The 21,308-nt window shown below is 45.5% G+C and overlaps 1 protein-coding gene across 1 annotated transcript in view; it reads left to right on the forward strand.

Moving 5' to 3' along the window:
* The window catches only part of IBTK (inhibitor of Bruton tyrosine kinase), a 1,862,448-nt gene that overhangs the window by 654,254 nt on the left and 1,186,886 nt on the right, over positions 1 to 21,308 (forward strand). The window contains exon 11 of the mRNA XM_044074098.1: positions 1,001 to 1,169. Within this exon, the coding sequence (XP_043930033.1) occupies positions 1,001 to 1,169 (169 nt within the window). The remainder of the gene's footprint in view (positions 1 to 1,000; positions 1,170 to 21,308) is intronic.

Raw genomic sequence — 21,308 nt, forward strand, 5'->3', positions numbered from 1 at the left:
AACACCCTGTTTGAGGATTTTAACATTTCCAGCATTCTAATCAGGGCATGCTGGGAGAGACAATATATCTCGCAAAGTCCTCCATTGCTCTATAACAAAGCACTTCCCTGATCCAATTAGAACACAGTTTTTACAGATTGATGGGCACATGCAAATTTATCATTTATCTCTGGGCTGGCACCTATAGATTTGCTGGACAGAGGATGTTGATGTCCCACAAAATTACAGCTTGACCATTACCATTTTCTATCTATAAGAGACCACTTAGCGCTTGGGAGTTCTGCTTATCTAGGCTTAAAATGTCCGCCGAGCCATTAGCATAGTATCTTTCTATGTCTTTCTATCAATAGAAGGAAAATTCCCTTCCTGGATCACAGTCCACATGATATCCAGATCAGGTCTTGAATATGCAGTTGTTTGACTCTTAATGGTTCTTCTTTAAGATATTGTCATCCGCTGCTAGTAGTGTTGAGAATCAAGGAAGGAGGAGGAGGAATTAGTTCAACACATACCTAGAATCTTAAGTAGACTGATGGAAGTTTATTGTGAACATACTTAAAACGTCTAAGTTACAGTAATCTGTTATGCATTGCAAGAAATATGTTACATATTGCAAAAACAGTCTTACTGATGCCAGTTTTAGTATCATCATACTAGACTTGGCAGTGTTACAGTTTTTGAAATCATTATGAATATACCATCAACTGCTTCTCAGAAATGTGCAAGTCTAGTTTTTTTACTCCTTAGTTAAGTTACTTAAATGACCTTGTGGCAGTATAAACCTGCAGCATTTAGAAATGTATTTATCTGATAACTGACCTGTTTTGTACTAGTGTATAGACACCTGTTCCATTTTAATTTTATGTGGAAGGACATCAAAATGCTTTGAAGTAAGTAGGTAAAATGGGTAAAACTGCAAGAGACTTTGTTGTGAAGACAAGTTAAGAGTAGCTTAATTAGTTGAGTGCTCCTCTGAGCAGTGTTATTGTTTGTGTTACAGATATGTCAGTCTCTGAGAACTGCAATTTGCCCAACCAGTTTGGTCTCTCTGAAAGTTCATATGAAAGGATTCGACTTGAGAAGCTTTCAGTTGTTCATCGGGCTGTTGGTATTGCCACAGACTGTAAAGGAAGAAATTTTGCAGTTTTGCAGTCAGACCCCAAAACAAGGTATAGTGACATAATTGACGCATTCATATGCTGTCCTGTAGAGAAATGTTTAAAGTAATGTGCATATGTGTGTTTGTTACATTTATATTTGTGTGCTTTGCTTATTCTGGGGACTGATTTAGTGTTTCAGGAGCAAATTAACTGCATTGAAGCTACGTTTTCCATTTGGTAAACATACATTCCATTTTGTTTTCAGGTACTGCTTATGTCTTTAGATGGTCATTTACATTGGTTATGAAAAGGGCCACTTGAACCTTCAGGTGTGTTTTTTTTGCTAGAATGACTCTCTGACTTATCTTCTGTCTTAGGCAGTATGTTGTTGAACAGATAGAATACCTTTCTACAGTTTTTTTTTTGACACCATACACTCATTAACCATGTGGCCCATTCCTCCCTTTGCCCACTGAATATATTTATGCGCTGAGGCAAGACCTGCATGTCCTGTTCATTCCTTGTGGAAGAGAAGCTTGTGATCTTGGCAGCACGAGCCATCGTCTGCAATCTAAGAAGACTGGATCACTTTGTGTAAAGCCCTGCTGTCCACTGTGTATGCCTGCAGTATCCATGAGGTTAGATGTGCATTGTTCCTTTCATCCACACTATCTCTAACAGGCTTCTGAGTGTAGAACTTGGTCCCTGGGTCATCATTGGGAATTTACCTTTGTGCTCTGACAGAGCTAGTCTTCTTTGTACCAGAAGGTGCTCATGGTGGAGTTACATGCATTTCCCATTAGAGTGTACATGCCACTCCTTTAGGCTACCTTGTTAATATTTTGGTTGGGAGACTCATCGTAAAAATGTGGGGAACCCTTTCCTACTGAATGTTTTATAGGGCAAAATGACTTCTGGAATTGTGTGCCAGTCAAGTTTGTTGCATTTCTAACTAGCTCTGAAATTTGCCCTGACTATGAGCCAGGACACCTGAGTTTCATTAGTGACTTGGACACTTGCTAGTACTACCACAGAGAGGAGAGGAATGATGGAACTTAAGCCTGCTCACTTCTCTTCAGAGATGGGGTAGGGAAGGATGTGGATGGTCACCTAATCCATAGTAGATTTTCCTGGTAGAGATTGGTGAACATATGGAAATGTAGCTTTCAAGGAGGAGTCATGGCCATGATTGTATTTCATGCATGAATGGGAATGTACATGGTTAGACCCATTACTTGCCACACCTCCCCTTGATGCTATGAGCATGCACAAGAGAAACATAGGTAAACAATCTGACTAACCTCGTCTGCAAGCAGCAGTGGCTGCCATTAGGCTCAGTCTGCTCGTGTGACACCTTGTCTTCACCAGCCTAAGTCTGTGGGGGCTGCTGACCCTGGCTTGGAGACGTTAACACCAAAGTGAAGCCAGATAGAATAGTTCATAGCACTGAGAGAAAGGGAGCTGATGGGACAGAATGACATGGGAAAAGAGCCATTCAGACAAACCAAGTAACTCTAGCTTTCATCCCCCCACTTAGCCTGCCGCCTATTAAACTGATCTTCCAGTCATCCTATGAAGTGTCTTATATTTTAGTGTTTTCTTCAAGGCTAGGTGAGATGTTGAAGTGCTTGATACCTGTTGCCCCCCCCCCCCCCATTAGTCATACATAGTCATTTGTGGGGTTTTGCCTTTTAGGGTAAAGAACAGCAGGTGTATGTGATGAACTTGTTTTTTGGGAAGCCTTCTGATGATGTGTCTGGCTGTGGGATGCTTGCTTTGGTAAATAGTCATAAAAGTGCACTAAAGAAAATTCAGCAGTTTTGTTAGTAACAGAAAATGTATGTCTTGTGTACAGAACTGCATATGGTGATGTTGTAAGGGGGTTCAAGGTGGAGATGATACAGAGGTCATGACCCTAGGGCTGCCCATTCTGCAGAGAGCTTTTCCAGACCATACTCTTGGCATAAGCAGTTATGTGAAGGACAAACTAAGATAATATATTTGGTGTGGGAAGACGGGTCCTAGCTCCTTTAAGATTAGCTGCTGAAGAATTAGTGAAAAAGGAAGATGCATGTCACAGAGACTTTATCATCAGTGGTCTGACATGGCATTTTCCTGGGATATGAGGTTTAAAACTAAATAACAGACATAAGTAAAATAAAGAAATGAGCTAAGAAGGAAGCTGAAATGGCAGTTCAGCAAGGCCAAAGAGGAGTTTCCAAAGAATGAACATTTTGCTGGAAATGTCACAAGAGATTGTGGCATGACTTTTAGGAACAGTTTTTTCTGTAAAAGAAACGCACACACTGGGTACTGCAAGAAGTAGGGCAGCCTCCCTCTATAATTTCTCTTTGCTAAATTCCTATACCATTATATCTGCCCAGTTAGATAAAGTTAAGGGTGTCATAAGGGTGTCATAGTCCATGTTGGTGGAATGACTTGAGATGTACCCCCATGGACTACATGAAGAGAGACATGACTGTGCTCTCAGACTATGTGTCTCAGGTAGGTATTTCCCTAGCCTTAAGCAGCATTTTTCCTTCACCTAAGATGGTGCCTTAATACAAACAGAAAATGATTGACTTCAATAATTGGCTTAGTTTCTGGTGTCATTCTAAGGGGATACAGTATCTGTCAGCCTGGGATGACATGATCTACAGACCTCAATGCTTTGCCAGAGATGGTCTTCATCTGTCACCCCTGGGATTTTGGCTAGTGGCCAAAGCTCTTGCCACCTCCCATAGTGCCTTTTTAGGCAGTGTCTCAAGGACAAAATTCCCAATGTAAAAACTCCATTTAAAAACAGCCTTAAGGTTATGCTGCTAAATGCTAGGAGTCTTAACATGAAACTGTACTCACTGGATGCAGTCCTCACCTTGGAAGGCATAGAGATTTGTGCAGTCACGGAGACTTGGTAATAGGCTGTGGTGAGCACCCCAGCCATATCAGGCTGCACCAGCTTCCACACGTTCAGACCACAAACTGAAGGAGGGAAAACTAAAGGAGGCGGTGTATCAGTATTCCTTAAGCATAAATACACCTCCAAATTGATTAAACAGCATGATTCCCTGGAGATACTTCAAGTACAGTTAACTTTTGATAAGACACTTATTCACATCATTGCCGGCTACAGGACCCCATCCATGAATCAGGACACCCACTCTGCCTATTTGGATCTACTTGAGTCTATCAGGATACATCCAAACACCGTGGCTTTAGGCTACTTTACCTACCCATCCATTGACTGGATAAATTACTTGTGCGCAAACTCACTTACCCAAAGGTTCCTCAACCTTAACTGCAGTTCCCTGGACCTGCCGGTTGACATCCCCCAAAAGAGGGTGCCAACATCCTGGATCTGGTGCTTATCAAGGGGGACCACTGTAGCTCTCCTACTGTAAAGTCTTCCCTGGTGAGATCTGACCACAAATCAGTCTCATTCGAAGTAACTGTTGCACCTAACACCCCTAGCAGCAACTAAACAAAAAAAAAACTTCTCCAAAGCAGATTTTAACTTTTTACAGGATGGTATCAATAGCTTCACTGCACCTCCCTCAGATGGAACTGACTCTTCACCAGCTGCTTCCTCTGCTAGGCAAATATGCATGGTTGGCAACACTAGACTTAAAAGAAGCATACCTGCACATCCCTATCAGGGAGTCTTGCAGAAGATACCTAAGCTTCAAAGCAGGCTACTTGCACTATCAGTTCTCTGCACTGCCCTTTGGCTTATCTACTGCACCAAGGGTATTCACAAAGTGCCTAGCTCCAGTCATTGCAATCTGCAGGCAAAGAAATATTCAGATAGATCCATACGTGGACAATTGTCTAATTCAGGCAGAAAGCCAGGACATACTTTTGAATCATCTGGCCTTTGTTCAAAGGGTACTGACTTGTCTTGGGTACACCATAAACGAAAAGAAATCACACCTGGTACCCTGTCAACAAATTATATTCCTGGGAGCAAGCTTGAATACAACTTCCCAGATGGCTTTTCCTACGCCAGAGAAACTGACTCATTTGACAATCTTCTTCAAACAAGTGGCCACAAAAACCCAGTTATCTGCAAGGCAAATACTGCAAGCCTTGGGGTTCATGGCCTCCTGCAGTCTTCTAATTCCATATGCAAGGCTGCATATGAGGAGACTGCAATGGTATCTCAAAAGCCTATGGTGTCAACATTCACAGGATCTAGAAGCTATGATTCCTATCTTACCTTGCCTACACCTACAGTTCCCTTTGGTGGGCAGAGGCCTGCCACCAAAACAAGGGACTACCATTCACACTACACCCTGCCGCCCAAACCTTAACAACGGATGCATCAGACTATGCATGGGGTCTCACTTGGCAGGGAAGTGCATTCAGGGCAAATGGAACCCAAGTCAAATGCACCTACACATAAATCAAAAGGAAATGTTAGCTGTACAGAATGCTCTGACAGCCTTCAAGGACCACATTCTTCCAGGACAACTAATGGTAAAGACTGACAACACCACGGTTATGTGGTACATAAACAAGCAGGGGTACACACTCTTACCCCCTCTGCAGGCTAGCAATGGCATTGTGGAACACAGCCTTGAGCTGCCAAGTGAATGTACAAGCTCATTTCCTGCCAGGGAAACTAAATACACTGGCAGATGGACTAAGCAGAAACCTCATAACCCACACGAGTGGAAACTGGAACCAAGGATTTTCAACATGTTGACAAGCCAATCGGGGAGCCCAGGTATAGACCTGTTTGCCTCCCCCCAGAACCATCAATTGGACAAATGTTGCACAAAGTTTCCTCACAAACTAGCTTGGAAAGTGGATGCTCTGTCCTTCAGCTGGAAAAAACTATCAGTTTATGCCTTTCCTCTTCTGCCACTGCGCTCCAAGGTACTACTAAAGATCAAACAGGACAAGCCAAGGATGATTTTAATTGCAACAGACTGGCCACGCCAACATTGGTACCCCCTCCTGTGCAGTGTGTCATGCTTGGCCCCATGACATCTGCCTCAGACTCCTTCCCTGTTGTCTCAGCAGGAGAACCAGATTCTGCACCCTCAGCTGCAAACCCTGAACCTAGTAGCCTGGCTAGTTATGTAATCTCTCCTTTACCACCCCTCAGTAAATCAATATATTTATAAATGACGTCTTCCACTCAATTCCCCATGCCAAACTCATTCAGTATGCAGATGATTCTACCATAATCTGTTCAGCCACATCCATTCCTACTCTCTTAAAATTAACCCAAGATGCCTTCTCTACTACTGAACAGTGGATGAAAAATAACCATCTAGTACTCAATGCATCCAAAACCAAACTTATGATATTTACCCCCTCAAAAAACACAACCGTAGACAAAAATTTACTCTCAATTATCAGCCAAAACAACACACCTCTTGAACTAGTATCTGAAAGCAAGCTACTAGGGGTCCACATAGATGACCAGCTCAAATTCAATAACCATCTACTACTAAACATAAAAAAAACCCACTACAAACTTGGCATGCTTTATCGACAAAATCAATTCCTCTCTACATCTACTAAGCTCACTCTTGCTACAACATTCCTTATTCCTTCCCTTCTATACGGCGCCCCTCTTCTAACAAACCTCCAATCATCCCTTAAAACAAAACTGTCCTCATGCTATAATAAAATTGCCAAATTTGCAACTAGTCAGAAAGCATCAACCCACCACTGTGTATCTCTCCACAAGCTAAACTGGCTCGAGCTTCCTAACTATCTCACCTTCACTCAGCTCACCTTTGCCCACAAACTCATTTTCCATCCATCCCTCTGTCCCTCACTCAGCTCCACCTTCAAAATGCATATGCCACAAAGACTCCTAAGATCCAATAACCAAAATCTGATAGAACTTTACAAACCTCTTCAGTCTCCTGGAAAAAGCCTGCTATCCTTTGCCCTGGCAAGGCAATGGAATTCCCTTCCCCCCTCCATCCGCACCACTACTAACCTCCCAGCTTTTAAAAAATCTCTGCACACATACTTAACATCATCTTCGGAATGCTCCTGCTCTCATCCCTCCTAGTCTAGCCTGCCCCCTATAGACAGCCACATCAGATACAACCAAATACTATAAATAAACAAATGTAATAACACCTAGTAATTCTTAGATTTTTCTATTCCATCAAGATACTACATATTTTACTACAGCGATGCTATGCTTGTCACACATAATGTAACTAAAGTATTCTTCATGCAGCTGCTTAAACCTTAGATTCTTTGCCTTGTAACCACCTGTTCCATTGTTTTTGTCATGAACCCACACTCTACTACCTTTGTCAGCCACTGTTTTAGTATTTGTTACTACTGCTTCTGACAACCTGTTTAAACATGATTGTAAATGATTAAAGTGTAAACCTTGTTATTGTTTTACTTACTGTTACTTTTGATAATATGTTTTAACATGATTGTAAGTGTTAAATGTGAACTTTTGTAATCTTTGTATCTTTATCATTGGAGCTTTTCTCCCCAGGACTCCATTGAAAATGGGTACTTCGGACCCAATGGACAATCCTGGTAAATCAACTATAAGTAAATAAATATCATTTTAGAGGCTAGGAAGCCTATTACTAGAAAATCTTATGCTGCAAAATGGAAAATATTTTGTACCTGGAACCAATCTCAAGGGATCAGCACAACAGTGCCCAATTTAACTCAGATTCTACAATATTTGACTGAGATGCTTCATAAGGGCTTGTCCTTTTCCTCCATCCAAATTCATGCCTCAGCCATTTCAGCTCATTATAGCACAGAGCCTCCCCTCTTCTCTCACCCACTGCTCAAGCAGTTCCTCAGAAGGGCCAAAAATCTAAGGCCACCGAAAAGAGCTCCAACTCTAGCCTGGGACCTTAACTTTGTCTTGGAGAAACTCACTCTTCCTCCTTTCAAGCCAGCTGCAACTGCAGATTTAAAATTCCTTCCCTGGAAAACAGCTTTCCTTTTAGCAAGTACTTCTGCAAGAAGGGTATCTGAGTTACAGGCCCTTATGGCAGTGGAGCCTTTCATCACCTTTCATGCGGACAGGGTGTCCCTCAGAACCAATCCTTCCTTCATGCCCAAGGTGGTATCCAGTGTGGCTCTTAATCAGTCGATTAATTTGCCTACCTTCTTTCCAAACCCACAGAGCAAAGGGGAACGGATACTGTACTCCTTAGATGTGCACAGACAACTTAGATTAAACTTGGACAGGACTAAACCTCAAAGAAAATCTGACCAACTGCTGGTGGCATTTCCTGCAGGGACTGAGGGGAAAGCTATTTCAAACCAAACCATTTCAAAATGGATAGGCCGCTGCATTCATTTCTGCTGTAAGCACCAGGGAAAAACTTATCCCACAGGGCATTAGACCCCATTCAACCAGGGCTGCATCTACCTCTACAGCCTTTCTCAGGGCCATCCTACAAGGGACATCCCAGAAGCTGCTACCTGGAGTTCTGTACATACTTTCACCAAGCATTATCACTTGCCAATTTTCTCTAAATCCAGAGCTGGTTTTGCCACTGCAGTCTTGCAGGGCATTATAGCTGGTCCTAATTCTATTTAAATTTCTCCTCCCATCCTTAGCTTTGGGAATCTACCCAAATGTAATGACTGCAACAGTAAAACATGAACATAGTACAGTTGTGTACACTTACCATAAATATAGATGCTCGAGTGTATTCACTGTTGCAGCCATTACTCTTGGGTTATCCTGCTGGCAGGCTACCTGCAGTCGGCCTGAATTCCAAAGTCTTGGTCCGGCGTCGGTTGCTGTCGCCTCTTCCCTGACTTCAGTGCGCCAGGGGTATAAAAGATGCAGCCGACGCCATTTTCTCCAGTCTTTCTTGCCGCCTGGTGCCCGAAGCAAAAGCAGTTCACAAGTGCCGGTCGGCCGACCGACTCCTGAGACTTTCAAAATCAAATTTCAGATCCGCTAAGTACCCCATTGGGGAAACTTTTTTTCTTGCTCCAGACCAATGTCAGAAAAAATTAACAATTGTATTTCTTGTGGGAAGCAAATACCTCATAAAGATTTTCATTCTTACTGTATTCCTTGCCTAGGCCCTGATCACGACGTTGCTAGTTGTTGGTTTTGTGATAGATTTAACCAACGCACTGTTAAGTGTCGGTACGATTTTGCCTTTCATTACTTTGGCCGAAGGTTTAATTATATAATGCCATCGGAACAGCCGACGACCAGAGTTTATAAAAAGCACAAGGAAAAGGACAGGCATCCAAGGTCCAAAACAGACGATGAGGACCCCGCTAGGCCAGTCGCCGGTTCTCAGTGAGGCATTTTCGCAGCTCCTGACGCCCGCTACCTCAGAGCCACAGGCTGCTTCCGACTCCCATGTGGAGCCGACTAGGCCTCTGGATACTCAAGGTATTGGACTCTCGGAAACTATTCCCTCAGATGGGTCCGTAGCCGCTGAGCAGGCATCAGCTTCTGAGGGTTTTTTCAGACCTACACAATTATATGTCAAGCCAACCTCAGCTTCGAAGACAAAGACTAAAACAGCTCTAAAGACAAAGAAACAAGTACAGCATTCTCCTGGACAGACTTCCATGCCTAAGAAACAGATGCTTAAAATGGCCAAAGACCTAATTACTTTGATCAGGGGTTCCCATCCCCCTCCTGATAAGAGGCCTAGGCAAGAGACAGAATATGACTCTTCTGATCAGGTTTCAGTTTCCTATTATTCGTCTTCTGAACAGGGATACTCTTTTCCTCCCTATGAGGATTCTGATGCTGAATAATCTATTCCTTCAGCCTCTCCTCCTGAGGATTATTCTTTTGGGGAAACCCTGCATACCATGAGGGAGCATTTTCACTGGGAGAGCCAAGATTACTCAGAATATAAGAAAAGGCTCAGAGACTTTCTTATACTACCTCAGCACAGACCTCTTGCTATTCCACCTGTTCTAGACATTGTAGATGATGTATTTTCAGAGTCTGGCCTGTCTCCTGACTCTTTACCCCCTGCACCGGCTAAGCCAGACAGATACTACAGGGTTCCAGACTCTCATAAATTTCTATATAAAAACCCTGCTTCTGACCCAGAAACTATATCTCAGGGTCCCAAAGGGGTCAAGGCTTCCACTGCAAAAAACCCTGTCCCCTCTGATAGGGATTCTAGGTCACTGGACAGATGGGGGAAAAAAGTTTACACTTCTGCTACCTTGGCTGTAAGGGCTGTAAATTGTCAGTTTCATATGCTTAAATATCAGCAATACTTAATGTCACTGCTTAAACAGAAAATGTTGAAAAAATTCTGAATGTTCTGATAACAAGGAGATGCAGGATTTATTGCATGCAGCTGAACAAGTGGGAAAACATACTTTGCAATGTGATTTTGATTCACTGGAGGCCTCTTGCAGTGCCGCTGTTATGGGTTCTGTCATTAGAAGGCATGCTTGGTTAAAGGAACAGAATCTGCCTGATCATGTTAAAGCAAAATTATTGTATGCTCCATTACAGCATGATACTTTTAGTGTTAAGGCAGAAGAGGTGTTGGAAGAAAATGGAGGATAAAGCGAAATCCATGCAGACAGTTAAGGATTTCCTACAGGTACAGCCACCCAGATTCAGCAGTAACTGGCCTACAAAGAATTGGTCCTTTCCAGTGTCAGACAGGCCACAAAGAGGAAGATACAGATGCCCCAGAGGCAGATCTCATCCCCAAGGCTCATACAGGCCTAAACAATGGGGTGCTTCTACCTCCAAAAGCGGAGAAGACAAATCACAACCATACAGGAAACAGTCCCAATGACTTTCCTCTGCCAGAACCAAGCACTTAACTTTTGGCAGCCCCCTTAGGGGGAAAACTAGCACTTTTTTCACCAAATTGGCACATGATTACTCAGGACAAATGGGTCTTGAACATAGTGTCTCAGAGCTACAGGTTCCACTTTCACACCCTGCCAAGGGCAAAAGGTATGCCATACCTGCCACACAATCAGTGGGCAGAGGCACAAAAGCAAGTTTCATCCCTCATGAACATGAGGGCCAATCAACAAGTACCACAACAAGAGCAGGGACAAGGATTTTACTCAAGACTTTTCTTGGTGCCCAGAATGGACAAAGCCTGGAGACCAATACTGGACCTGTCTATACTAAACTCATTTCTGGACGTCCCAAAATTCAAAATGTTGACTCTGCAGCAGCTTCTGCCCATGCTGGGCAAGAAGGCTTGGCTTGTAACTTTGGACCTAAAAGAGGCATACCTGCATGTCCCAATCAGTCTTGCAGAAGATACCTCGGATTCATAGCTGGCTCAAAGCACTACCAATTCTCTGCACTGCCCTTTGGCTTATCTACTGCACCCAGGGTCTTCACAAAATGCCTGGCACCAGTAATTGCATTTTGCAAAGAGGAATTCAAATATATCCCTACTTGGACGACTTCCTTATTCAAGCAGAGACCAAAGACATTCTACTAAAGCATCTGGTGTTTGTAAAAAGATTACTAATTTGCCTAGGGTACACAGTAAACAAAAAGAAATCAAAACTAGTACCCTCTCAAGAGATATTCCTGGGTGCTAGCTTAAATACAACTGCCCAGGTTGCTTATCTCACGCCAGACAAACAAAGGCAGCTGACTTCTTACTTCAAAATGTTGGCAACAAAGACCCAGTTATCTGTAAGGAAAATCCTGCAGGCTTTGGGCTTCATGGCATCCTGCATTCTGCAAATTCCATATGCCAGACTGCAAATGAGGAAACTACAATGGTATTTAAAAAGTGTTTGGACTCAACATTGCCAGAGCCTGGAAACATTAAATCTGAAGTAGTTAACTTCATTTGTCAGCAACCTTTGGGATTCGGATCCGACCTGGGATCCCGGCAATCTTTCATAGCTTAGATCCGAGCTCCTAGCTCCTCCCCTTCACCCATAATCCCCTGCTAACCCTGACTGACCTCAGATCTAGTTTGCCGCGCATCTTGTCAGCAGCTAGGTTTTTGAGCTCCTGGTCTCGAGGGTTTCGTAAGAAACATTCTTCAATTTTTTTCTTATCCCCTTAAGTGTGTGTGTTGAGTTTCAGGTTCCTTTTAGTGTAAAATTTCCCTAGTTTTAAACTGTTTTATGTAAACTTTCCCTCCCTCCCCTTCGCTGGTTGTTAGTTTTTTGTGTGTTTGGGTCCTAACGAGTGGGTTTTTCTGTTCAAATGTCTGAGGCCCCAAAACCCATCTTTTCAAAATGCACCTAGTGTGGTCATAAGCTCTCCCCAGCAGATGGCCACACTCTGTGTGTGCAGTGCCTTGGGGTTGAACACCTGTCCTCTGCGTGTTCTATCTGTGCAGCGTTCAACCCCAGGGCACTGAAGGACCGGAGGTCGAAGTTGATCTTGGTGGGACTTTTGCCCCCGGATTCGGCTTCGGCCTCCGGTGCTCCTGTGGCCTCCTCCACTGCTTCGGTGGCGGCCACTCCTGCCTCTCTCCCCCAAGTTGGGACTCAAACTCCCGCTCCGAGAGAAGAGGAGCCAGGGGAAAAAAGGGGGGAGAACCACCACAAGGGGCGGGCCGAGGCCTCCGCATCGCCCCCCCCCCCCAGCTAAGCGGTCTTCTCCCTCCAGGGCTTCCCGGTCCCCTCCTCCTCGAATCCGGTCTCCGTGCTTCTCACCGGGCCCCGAGGAGGAGGAGACCCGATCTCCGTCAAGGTCATCAAGGCGGCACTCCCGGCCAGCCTCGGTGGCCTCGTCGAGATCGACTCGCAGCCTTTCCGACGCAGATATGGACCGGATGATGCGAAGTTTCTTCAGGCCCAACTGCAGATGGTGAGTGCTCCTGCCTCACCCCCCCCCTCTGGGGGGGATCTCGACACCTTTTTTTGCCCCGATAGCTCCTTCTCCGACCAATTTCCCGGGTTTGGAGCTGAGCAGCCTTGGAACTGGAGGTGGGTCGGCACCGTCAGTATCAGGTACTTCGGCGCCGACTCTTCCTTCGAGTCTGTCAGGTCCGTTTTTGTCGGATCCAGGCTCTCGGAGCCGTGAGCTGAGCGTCGGATCCGAGGGGATCAGTGTGTCTTCGGCTCCATCTAGGTCGGAGCACACAGGACCGTCGGATCGATGGCTTCGGCGCCGGCCCCGATCTGTCCATCGGATCTAAGTGAGGGCCTGCTCTCAGATCCCAGAGAGAGTGGCTCTCCCTCGGCTTTCGATGTGGTGGAGAGGGCACTGTTGAGTGCATCCAGGCCCCCGGTCCTTGCTATGGCTCCACCCCGCCCTCCCTCTCTGTTGGGTCCGGCTTCCGTGCGGATCCCTTCAAGACGTTATTTGCGAATGCCCCTTTCTATGGTTCTGGCCTGTTTGGCAAGACCGTTCGTGACTTTGGTCCAGAGCGAAAAGGATGGGAAGACGTCTGCCATCGGAGTCCGCGTCTCTGTCCCCCAGTGGTCCTTCTCCAAGAACCAAAAGGTTCAGAATAAGATGTGGTTCCGAAAGTTGCAACAATCCCAGTCCGCTCCGGATCCTCAGTCCTTCCGTGGCAGAGGAGGACAGGGTGGACGCCGCCCTAGAGGCAGAGGGGGCCCTGAGGAATAGTGGGTCCAGAGAAGCTTTCTCTGACCGGCCCACTCAGCGACCCTGTGGGGTTGCCCGACTGCTCCTCTCTGGAGGCAGTTGGGGGACGTTCTTCGAGGCACCTGGCAGCTTGGGAGTCCATCACAACAGACAGATGGGTGCTTCACATCATATCCAGAGGATACCAAATTCCTTTTTCTCACATCCCTCTCGAACCCAAACACCTCCCCGACGTCCCGCCCGATCAGAGGGAGGCCGTGGCTGTGGAAATTCAGCAGCTCTTAGAAAAAAGAGCCATCCAACACGTCCCCCCAGACCAGTTTGGATCGGGTTACTACTCCAGGTTTTTTTTGGTGCCAAAAAAGACGGGGGACCTAAGGCCAATCCTCGATCACTCCCTCCTGAACCTGTCAGTAACCATGGAGAAGTTCCGGATGGTCACACTTCAATCCATTCTCCCCCTGTTGCGGGAGAGCGACTGTATGTGCTCAATAGACCTCAAGGATGCGTATTACCACATTTTGATGGACAAACGCTCCAGGGGGTTTCTCCGCTTCCAGCTAGGAGCCAGTCATTATCAATTCAGGGTCCTTCCCTTCGGTCTCACCTCAGCCCCCAGGGTGTTCACCAAGGTATTAGCAGTGATAGCGGCCCACCTGAGGCTCCAGGGAATGTAGGTCTTTCCATACCTAGACAACTGGCTCCTGACCGCCCCAACAAGGCATCTACTCTGCTCAGCCAGGAATTACTTTCTCCACCTTGCTCCCCAGCTGGGGATCACCGTCAACACGGAAAAGTCCCTTCTCAGCCCGACTCAGGTGATAGACTTTATTGGGGCCAGGTTAGACACCAACAACCTTCTAGCCTTCTTAACCACCAAGCGACTTCACACCCTGAGTCTTCATGTGCGGGCCATTTTGGTATCATCGGCTCCTCCAGCGGGATTGGTCCTGAGGGCGCTGGGCTCCATGGTGGCCACAATTACCCTGCTCCCCATGGCTCGCCTGAACATGAGGGTTTTACAGTGGACTCTCCACGTCCAGTGGTCCTTCCGTCGTTACCCTCTCAGTCACCCCATTCCACTCAGCAAGGCTTGCAGAAGGGCTCTCGCATGGTGGTTGCAATCCCCAGACCTTCAAGCGGGACGCCCCTTCTCGATGGCCCCTCCACTCACCACAGTGACCACAGACGCCTCTCGCCTCGGGTCGGGGGGGGGCATTATGCGGGCAGGATGGTCCAAGGCACGTGGAACGACACAAAGACCTCACTGCATATCAGTGTTCTAGAGATGAGGGCAGTGCTGTTCTTGTTGCAAGCACTTCAGAGCCTCCTCCCTTCAGGAACAATTGCAGTCCAGTCAGACAACATGTCTGTGGTCTGGTACATCAACAAACAGGGGGGAACCAGGTCCTACCCACTTTGTCTAGAAGCTATGAGAGTGTGGGAATGGGCGATCTCCACCAACCGCTTTCTTATTGCAATGCACATTCCGGGACGGTCCAACATCCTGGCGGACAAACTCAGTCACACACCATACTGTCTCCCTACGAGTGGTCTCTCAACCCCCAGGTAGCGAAGCGGATATTTGCCGTATGGGGGCAACCCTGTTGCGATCTCTTCGCTTCTCCTTCAAACACGAAATGCAACAGCTACTTTGCTCTAATTCCCCCCGCCGGGGAATCCCCGAGAGACGCTCTGGTGCATGCTTGGCCTCCCGGTCTTCTTTATGCTTATCCCCCTCTACCTCTGATGCTGAAACTCCTACAGAAAGCCAATCGGTTGGGGAGTAAAATGATCCTCATTGCCCCATTCTGGCCTCGTCAAGCTTGGTTCCCATACCTATGGTCTCATCTGCTGAATCCGCCTTGGATTCTAGATCTCCTCCCGGATCTGATTTCCCACCCCCTATGTCTCCCAGTCCCGAACCTGGTCAACCTCAAGCTTACGGCTTGGTTGCTCCAGTTCCACTTGTAGCTAGGACTCCCGGTATCTCATCCCCAGTTAAAGCTATCCTAGTAGCAGCACACAAACCTTCTACTAGGAAAGTCTATAATAGTAAATGGAGACGTTTCGCTATTTGGGCGAAGCGTCAGAACCTAGATCCTTTCACAGCTCCGTTACCTGCCGTTTTGGATTTCCTTTCTGGGCTTTTTCATCAGGGGGCTAGCTGTTCCACAGTCAAAGTTCAACTAGCGGCTATCTCTCATTACCACATGGGACATGAACTGGGCCCATTAATTACCACTAAGTTATGTAAGACCTTGTTGAAGGGCACCTTCCTACTCAGGCCTCCAGTTAAGGAAGTAGTGCCTCCCTGGGATCTGACTTTAGTACTTCAGGCCTTAACAGCTCCCTGTTTTGAACCTGCAGCTTCAGCTGATCTCAAACATTTATCATGGAAAACTGCATTTCTCCTCATCATCATATTTTGCCTGGGGGGCCCACATGGCAGGAAAATGTATTCAGGGCACATAGCTCGCAAGCCAGATGCATCTTCATATCAATCAAAAAGAGATGCTAGCTGTTCAGAATGCCCTGATAGCTTTCAAGGATCTACTTCATCCAGAACAACTACTGATAAGGATGGACAATACTACAGTCATGTGGTACATAAGCAGGGAGGCACACATTCCTACCCCCTCTGCAGACAATCCATGACTTTGTGGGACACAGCATTGACTTATGTTCACCTGCAAGAACAATTCTTGCCAGGAAAAATAAATACTCTGGCAGACGAACTAAGCAGAAACCTCATGGATCCCCACGAGTGGAAACTGGATCCACACGTCTTCGGCATGATAACGAGGAAATGGGGATGCCCAGACATAGATCAATGTGCCTCCCCTCACAACTGCCAACTACAGAGATTCTGCACAAGGATTTTTCACAAGCAAGCATGGAAAGTGGATTCCCTATACTTCAGCTGGAAAAACCTAATAGTATATGCCTTTTCTCCACTGCCTCTCCTCCCCAAGGTACTCCTAAAGGTCAGACAAGAGAAGCCAAAAATGATACTGATTGCCACAGACTGGCCACGCCAGCACTGGTACCCAATCCTAAAGACCTTGTCTCAAGGTCCAGCCTGGACATTGCCTCAAACTTCTCACTTACTGACCCAACAAAACAATCAGATCCTGCACAGCCAACTCAGGACCTTAAATCTGGCAGCATGGCTGATAATGTAGCCATTCAGAACACTCCTCTTTCAAAAGCTGTAATGAATGTTATCTTGGAGGTCAGGAGGCCCAGTACCAGAAAATCTTATGCATAAAATGGAAGAGATTCTGTGCTTGGAACCAGGAACAAGGAATTGACACGTTTGTACCAAATATTCCTCAGATTTTACAATACTTAACTGAGATGCTGAACACAGGCCTATCCTTTTCATCAATTAAGATTCATGCCTCTGCCATTTCAGCCCATTACAATACGAAACCACCTATCTTTTCTCATCCTTTAATAAGGCAGTACCTCAGAGGGGCCAAAAACATAAGACCTCCAAGGAGAGCACCAATACCTGCATGGGACCTCAGTTATGTCTTGGAAAAACTCGCACTGCCTCCTTTTGAGCCAGCCTCAACAGCTGATATAAAATTCTTATCCTGAAAAACAGCTCTGCTCCTAGCAATAACCTCTGCGAGACGAGTATCGGAGTTACAGGCACTAATGGCTGTGGAACCCTTTATCGTTTTCCATCCAGACAGGGTTTCTCTGAGGACGAACCCTACATTTATGCCTAAGCTGGTGTCCAGTGTGGCCCTTAACCAAACCATTCACTTGCCTACCTTTTATCCAAACCCACAGAACAAGGGTGAGAGACTTCTGCATTCTTTAGACATACACAGAGAGCTACGCTTCTACTTGGACAGAACTAAAGCTTTCAGAAAGACTGAGCAACGTTTAGTGGCATATGCTGCAGGATCACAAGGAAAGGCGATCTCAAAACAGACTATTTCAAAATGGATAGGCCATTGCATTAATTTCTGCTACTCACAGCATGGCAAATCAGTGCCTTAGGGCATTAGACCACATTCTACCAGAGCAGCAGCCACTTCAGCAGCCTTCCTCAGAGGAGTACCAACCAAAGACATCTTAGAGGCTGCAACTTGGAGTTCAGTGCACAGTTTTACATAGCACTACCACTTACCTCTCTACTCTAAATCCAGAGCAGGCTTTGCCATTGCAGTTCTGCAGGGCCTCATAGCCTCTCCTAATCCTATTTAGCCCAGCCACCCATCCTCAGCTTTGGGATTCAACCCAAGAGTAATGACTGCAGCAGTGAAACACGATGAACATAGTACAGTTGTGTACCTACCATAAATGTAGATATTCAAGTGTATTCACTGTTGCAGTCCACGTTACCCTCCCACCATCCCCCTTTCATTTGCTGGGTCTTATCTGAACTTCTCTATTCTATACAACCTGTGTGGTGTATTTGCTTGTAGATGAAGGAAAGGTTTACTTTAGTGCATGCATGTTTATTGGCATAATCTATTTAGCCTACCCTTTTGGGGGCACCTGATATCTGGGGCAAGAAAAACTGAAGAAAATGGCATCGGCTGCATCTTTTATACCCCTGGAGCACTGACTGCAGGGAAGAGGCGACAGCAACCGACGCCGGACCAAGACTTTGGAATTCAGGCCAATTGCGGGTAGCCTGCCAGCAGAATAACCCAAGAGTAATGACTGCAACAGTGAATACACTCGAACATCTATTTTTATGGTAGGTACACAACTGTACTTTACCCTCCCTCCAGCCCCCTTTCTTCTTTTGGCTATACCTCTACTCTCACTTACTATGCTCAGAAAGCTTTTTGGTGTATTTGCTTTTTTGTTGGAGGTATATCCTTGTATTATAGATTTAATTGCTTCCCATTAGGGGGGCACCTGACATCTGGGGCAAGAAAAACTGATGTAATGGCTTCGGCTGCATGTTTTATACGCCTGATGACCTGACGTCATAGAAGAAGGGACAGCAACCGACGCAGGACCCAAGACTTTGTTAATCAGGCCGACTGAGGGCTACTGCAAGCAGATAACCCAAATGTAATGACTGCAACAGTGAATACACTTGAACATCTACATTTATGGTAAGTGTACACAACTGTACTTTTCATACAGACGACTTAGAGGCAATCTCTGCCTTGCATGTAAGGCAGTCTTTGACCATGCTATTTTTTGGAAATGCTACATGTCCGCTAGTCAATTGGTACATGAGTTACTCACTTTAAAGGCCTTAACCTGAGTAAGTGACATCAATAGTACCTGCTGGAGGGACGGATTTGTCTCCCAGAGGTTCCCACACATTTGGAACAGACTCCCACATCATGTCAAGCAGAGCATCTCATTGGCCCTCTTCAAACACAATCTGGAAGATTGGATGAGTAACCATAAATTCACCCCGGGGTTTCCACCTGTATCCCTCTTGTACAAGGGCAGTAGGTGCTGATCATGGAAATGAGAGTAAAACTTGGCTAGGCTTGTAAGGGCCCCAGGTTCATTAGCCTGGTAATCTCCTATGATCCTCCTATGAACTACAGCCTTACAATGAGAAGCGTTTAACAGAATTCATTTTTGTTCTCTTAGCCTCATGTTGCAGAGGAATGAAGTCCTAACTTTGACCTAAAGACCCATGTTCAATTAGCAACATGGACAATGAAGGGGTTGAATTTGGAGAATGGGGGTGATTATTGTGCCCTTTGGAGAATCATCTACCCCAGGGAACTGCACCCCTAAGAGCTAACCCATTTGTTTGGAATTTGGGGACTTAAAAACAGTGACCAAACATTTGACCAGCATGTGCTTTTTATTGTGTTTAAGGATGTCATTGTTCTGCTGTACTCAGCCATCATTGGGGCAATCATTGAATATAATGTGTCCTATGACATGTATCTGTCGAAACACTTGCAACAAATGGAATGCCCACAGTGATACCTTACTAAAAGAATACAAGGCCTAAACATGCCCTACATGGACCATCTCAAAGCCTTGTCACTCTACTCAGTATCTTCCAGACTGCTAAGAGGTGACTTGTATCTGATATACAAGTCGTCCTCCGACCCATTACTGATGGATTTACTGCACGTCAGCAAGTCAAATGGCATCATTAACAGAATAGGAATCAAAACCTCTTCTGCAGCATCAATAGAATGGTTTGGAGGGGCTAGTATATTTCCCAGAGGAAACCACTGCTGTGGAATACACTTCTGTCCACATAAAACAAAGTTCATTTTCAAGTACAACTTAGATCTGGAGATAGGAAACAGAAAATTTACCACCAAGACTGCACCATACTGCTGATGGACAAATGCAGCTCCTAAATGTTTTATCCCATTCACGCATCCCCTCAAATTATCTGTGATATTATCCCAGTTCTCATTAGGGATAATATATAATGATCAACCATGGGATTGGTAAGGCCAATCTATAACCAAATCAGGTTGTTTTGAGTACAAAAAGGGAAATTGACTGGGCTTAAAATGGTTTGCAAGGGCAGCTAGCTTTAGTACTTACATGAACCTGTGAGTGGCCATTGTTGCCTTACTTGTTCTGGGAGTGAGGGGTTTGGTCTGTCTCCCTATTGGATAACATTTGGAGGGAGCAGTAGGTGCTTCACCTACAGAGTATGAGCCAGCTAAGGAGCATAGTCACAGGGTGCAAATTCATGTATAATATGCATGCTTTCATAAGGACTACAGTGCTGGTAAAGCCTAGAGAGTTACCTTGGGTGTTAGAGCTTTAAGGTAGAAGAGAGGGTAGGCCACTCCACTGGACTTGAAGTTGAACTGTTCCCTGTCACTTCACTCTGGACAAAGAAAAATTGGCAGATAAGGCTCTCTGACAGGAAACAAATGGGCCTCTGGACTCTTGCCTACCCTGGGAATGCTTAGCTTTCATTCCCAATGGAATAAATGGCCTAATTAGGTGAAGGTAGGTGAGCCATCAGGCATATCATGTGGAGGTAGGGGATTTAGAAGGGCAAAGAAACAATTATATTAATATGATAAACCTGTAGATTTACACTGAAGTGTGTTTTAGTAAAAATAAATCGTATTCTTTTATATTTATGATTATCCGTGTTGAAAAAAACGAATATGATAACTATGATTATGTGACCCAGGCAGGTATGACCCTAGCCCTGAGCAGCATCCTACCATCTCCCAGAGTGATACCGCAGTACAAGCATAAAATGATTGACTTCAATAATTTGCTAAATTTCTGGTGTCATTCTAAGGGGATCCAGTATCTGTCTGCTTAAGATGACATGATTGACAGACCTCGATGCTTTGCCAGAGATGGCCTGCATCTGTCACCCCTGGGTTTCCAGATACTGGCTAAGGCTCTTGACACCCCTATAGTGCCGTTTTTAGGCAATGTTCCAAAGACCAAATTACCACTGTAACAGCTATAAATAAATACAATCTGAGGGTCATGCTGCTCAATGCTAGAAGTCTAAATCTCAAGATGTACTTGCTCGAAGCCCTCCTCAAAATGGACAGCATTGACATTTGTGCTGTAATGGAGACCCGGTTTAAAGCAGCGGAAAACACCCCTGTGCTATCAAGTTATAACTCATTACACACCTTTTGGCCCCAGAACATGGACCGACGCTCCAAAGGCGGTGGTGTCTCCATAGTCATAAAGAATATACATACCTCCAGACTAGTAGCCCAGCATAATGCATCTGAGATTCTTCAGGTACA

The sequence above is a fragment of the Protopterus annectens genome, chromosome 1.part1 (genome assembly GCF_019279795.1).
Source record: "Protopterus annectens isolate FY-2018-M chromosome 1.part1, PAN1.0, whole genome shotgun sequence".
NCBI lineage: Eukaryota > Metazoa > Chordata > Ceratodontiformes > Protopteridae > Protopterus > Protopterus annectens.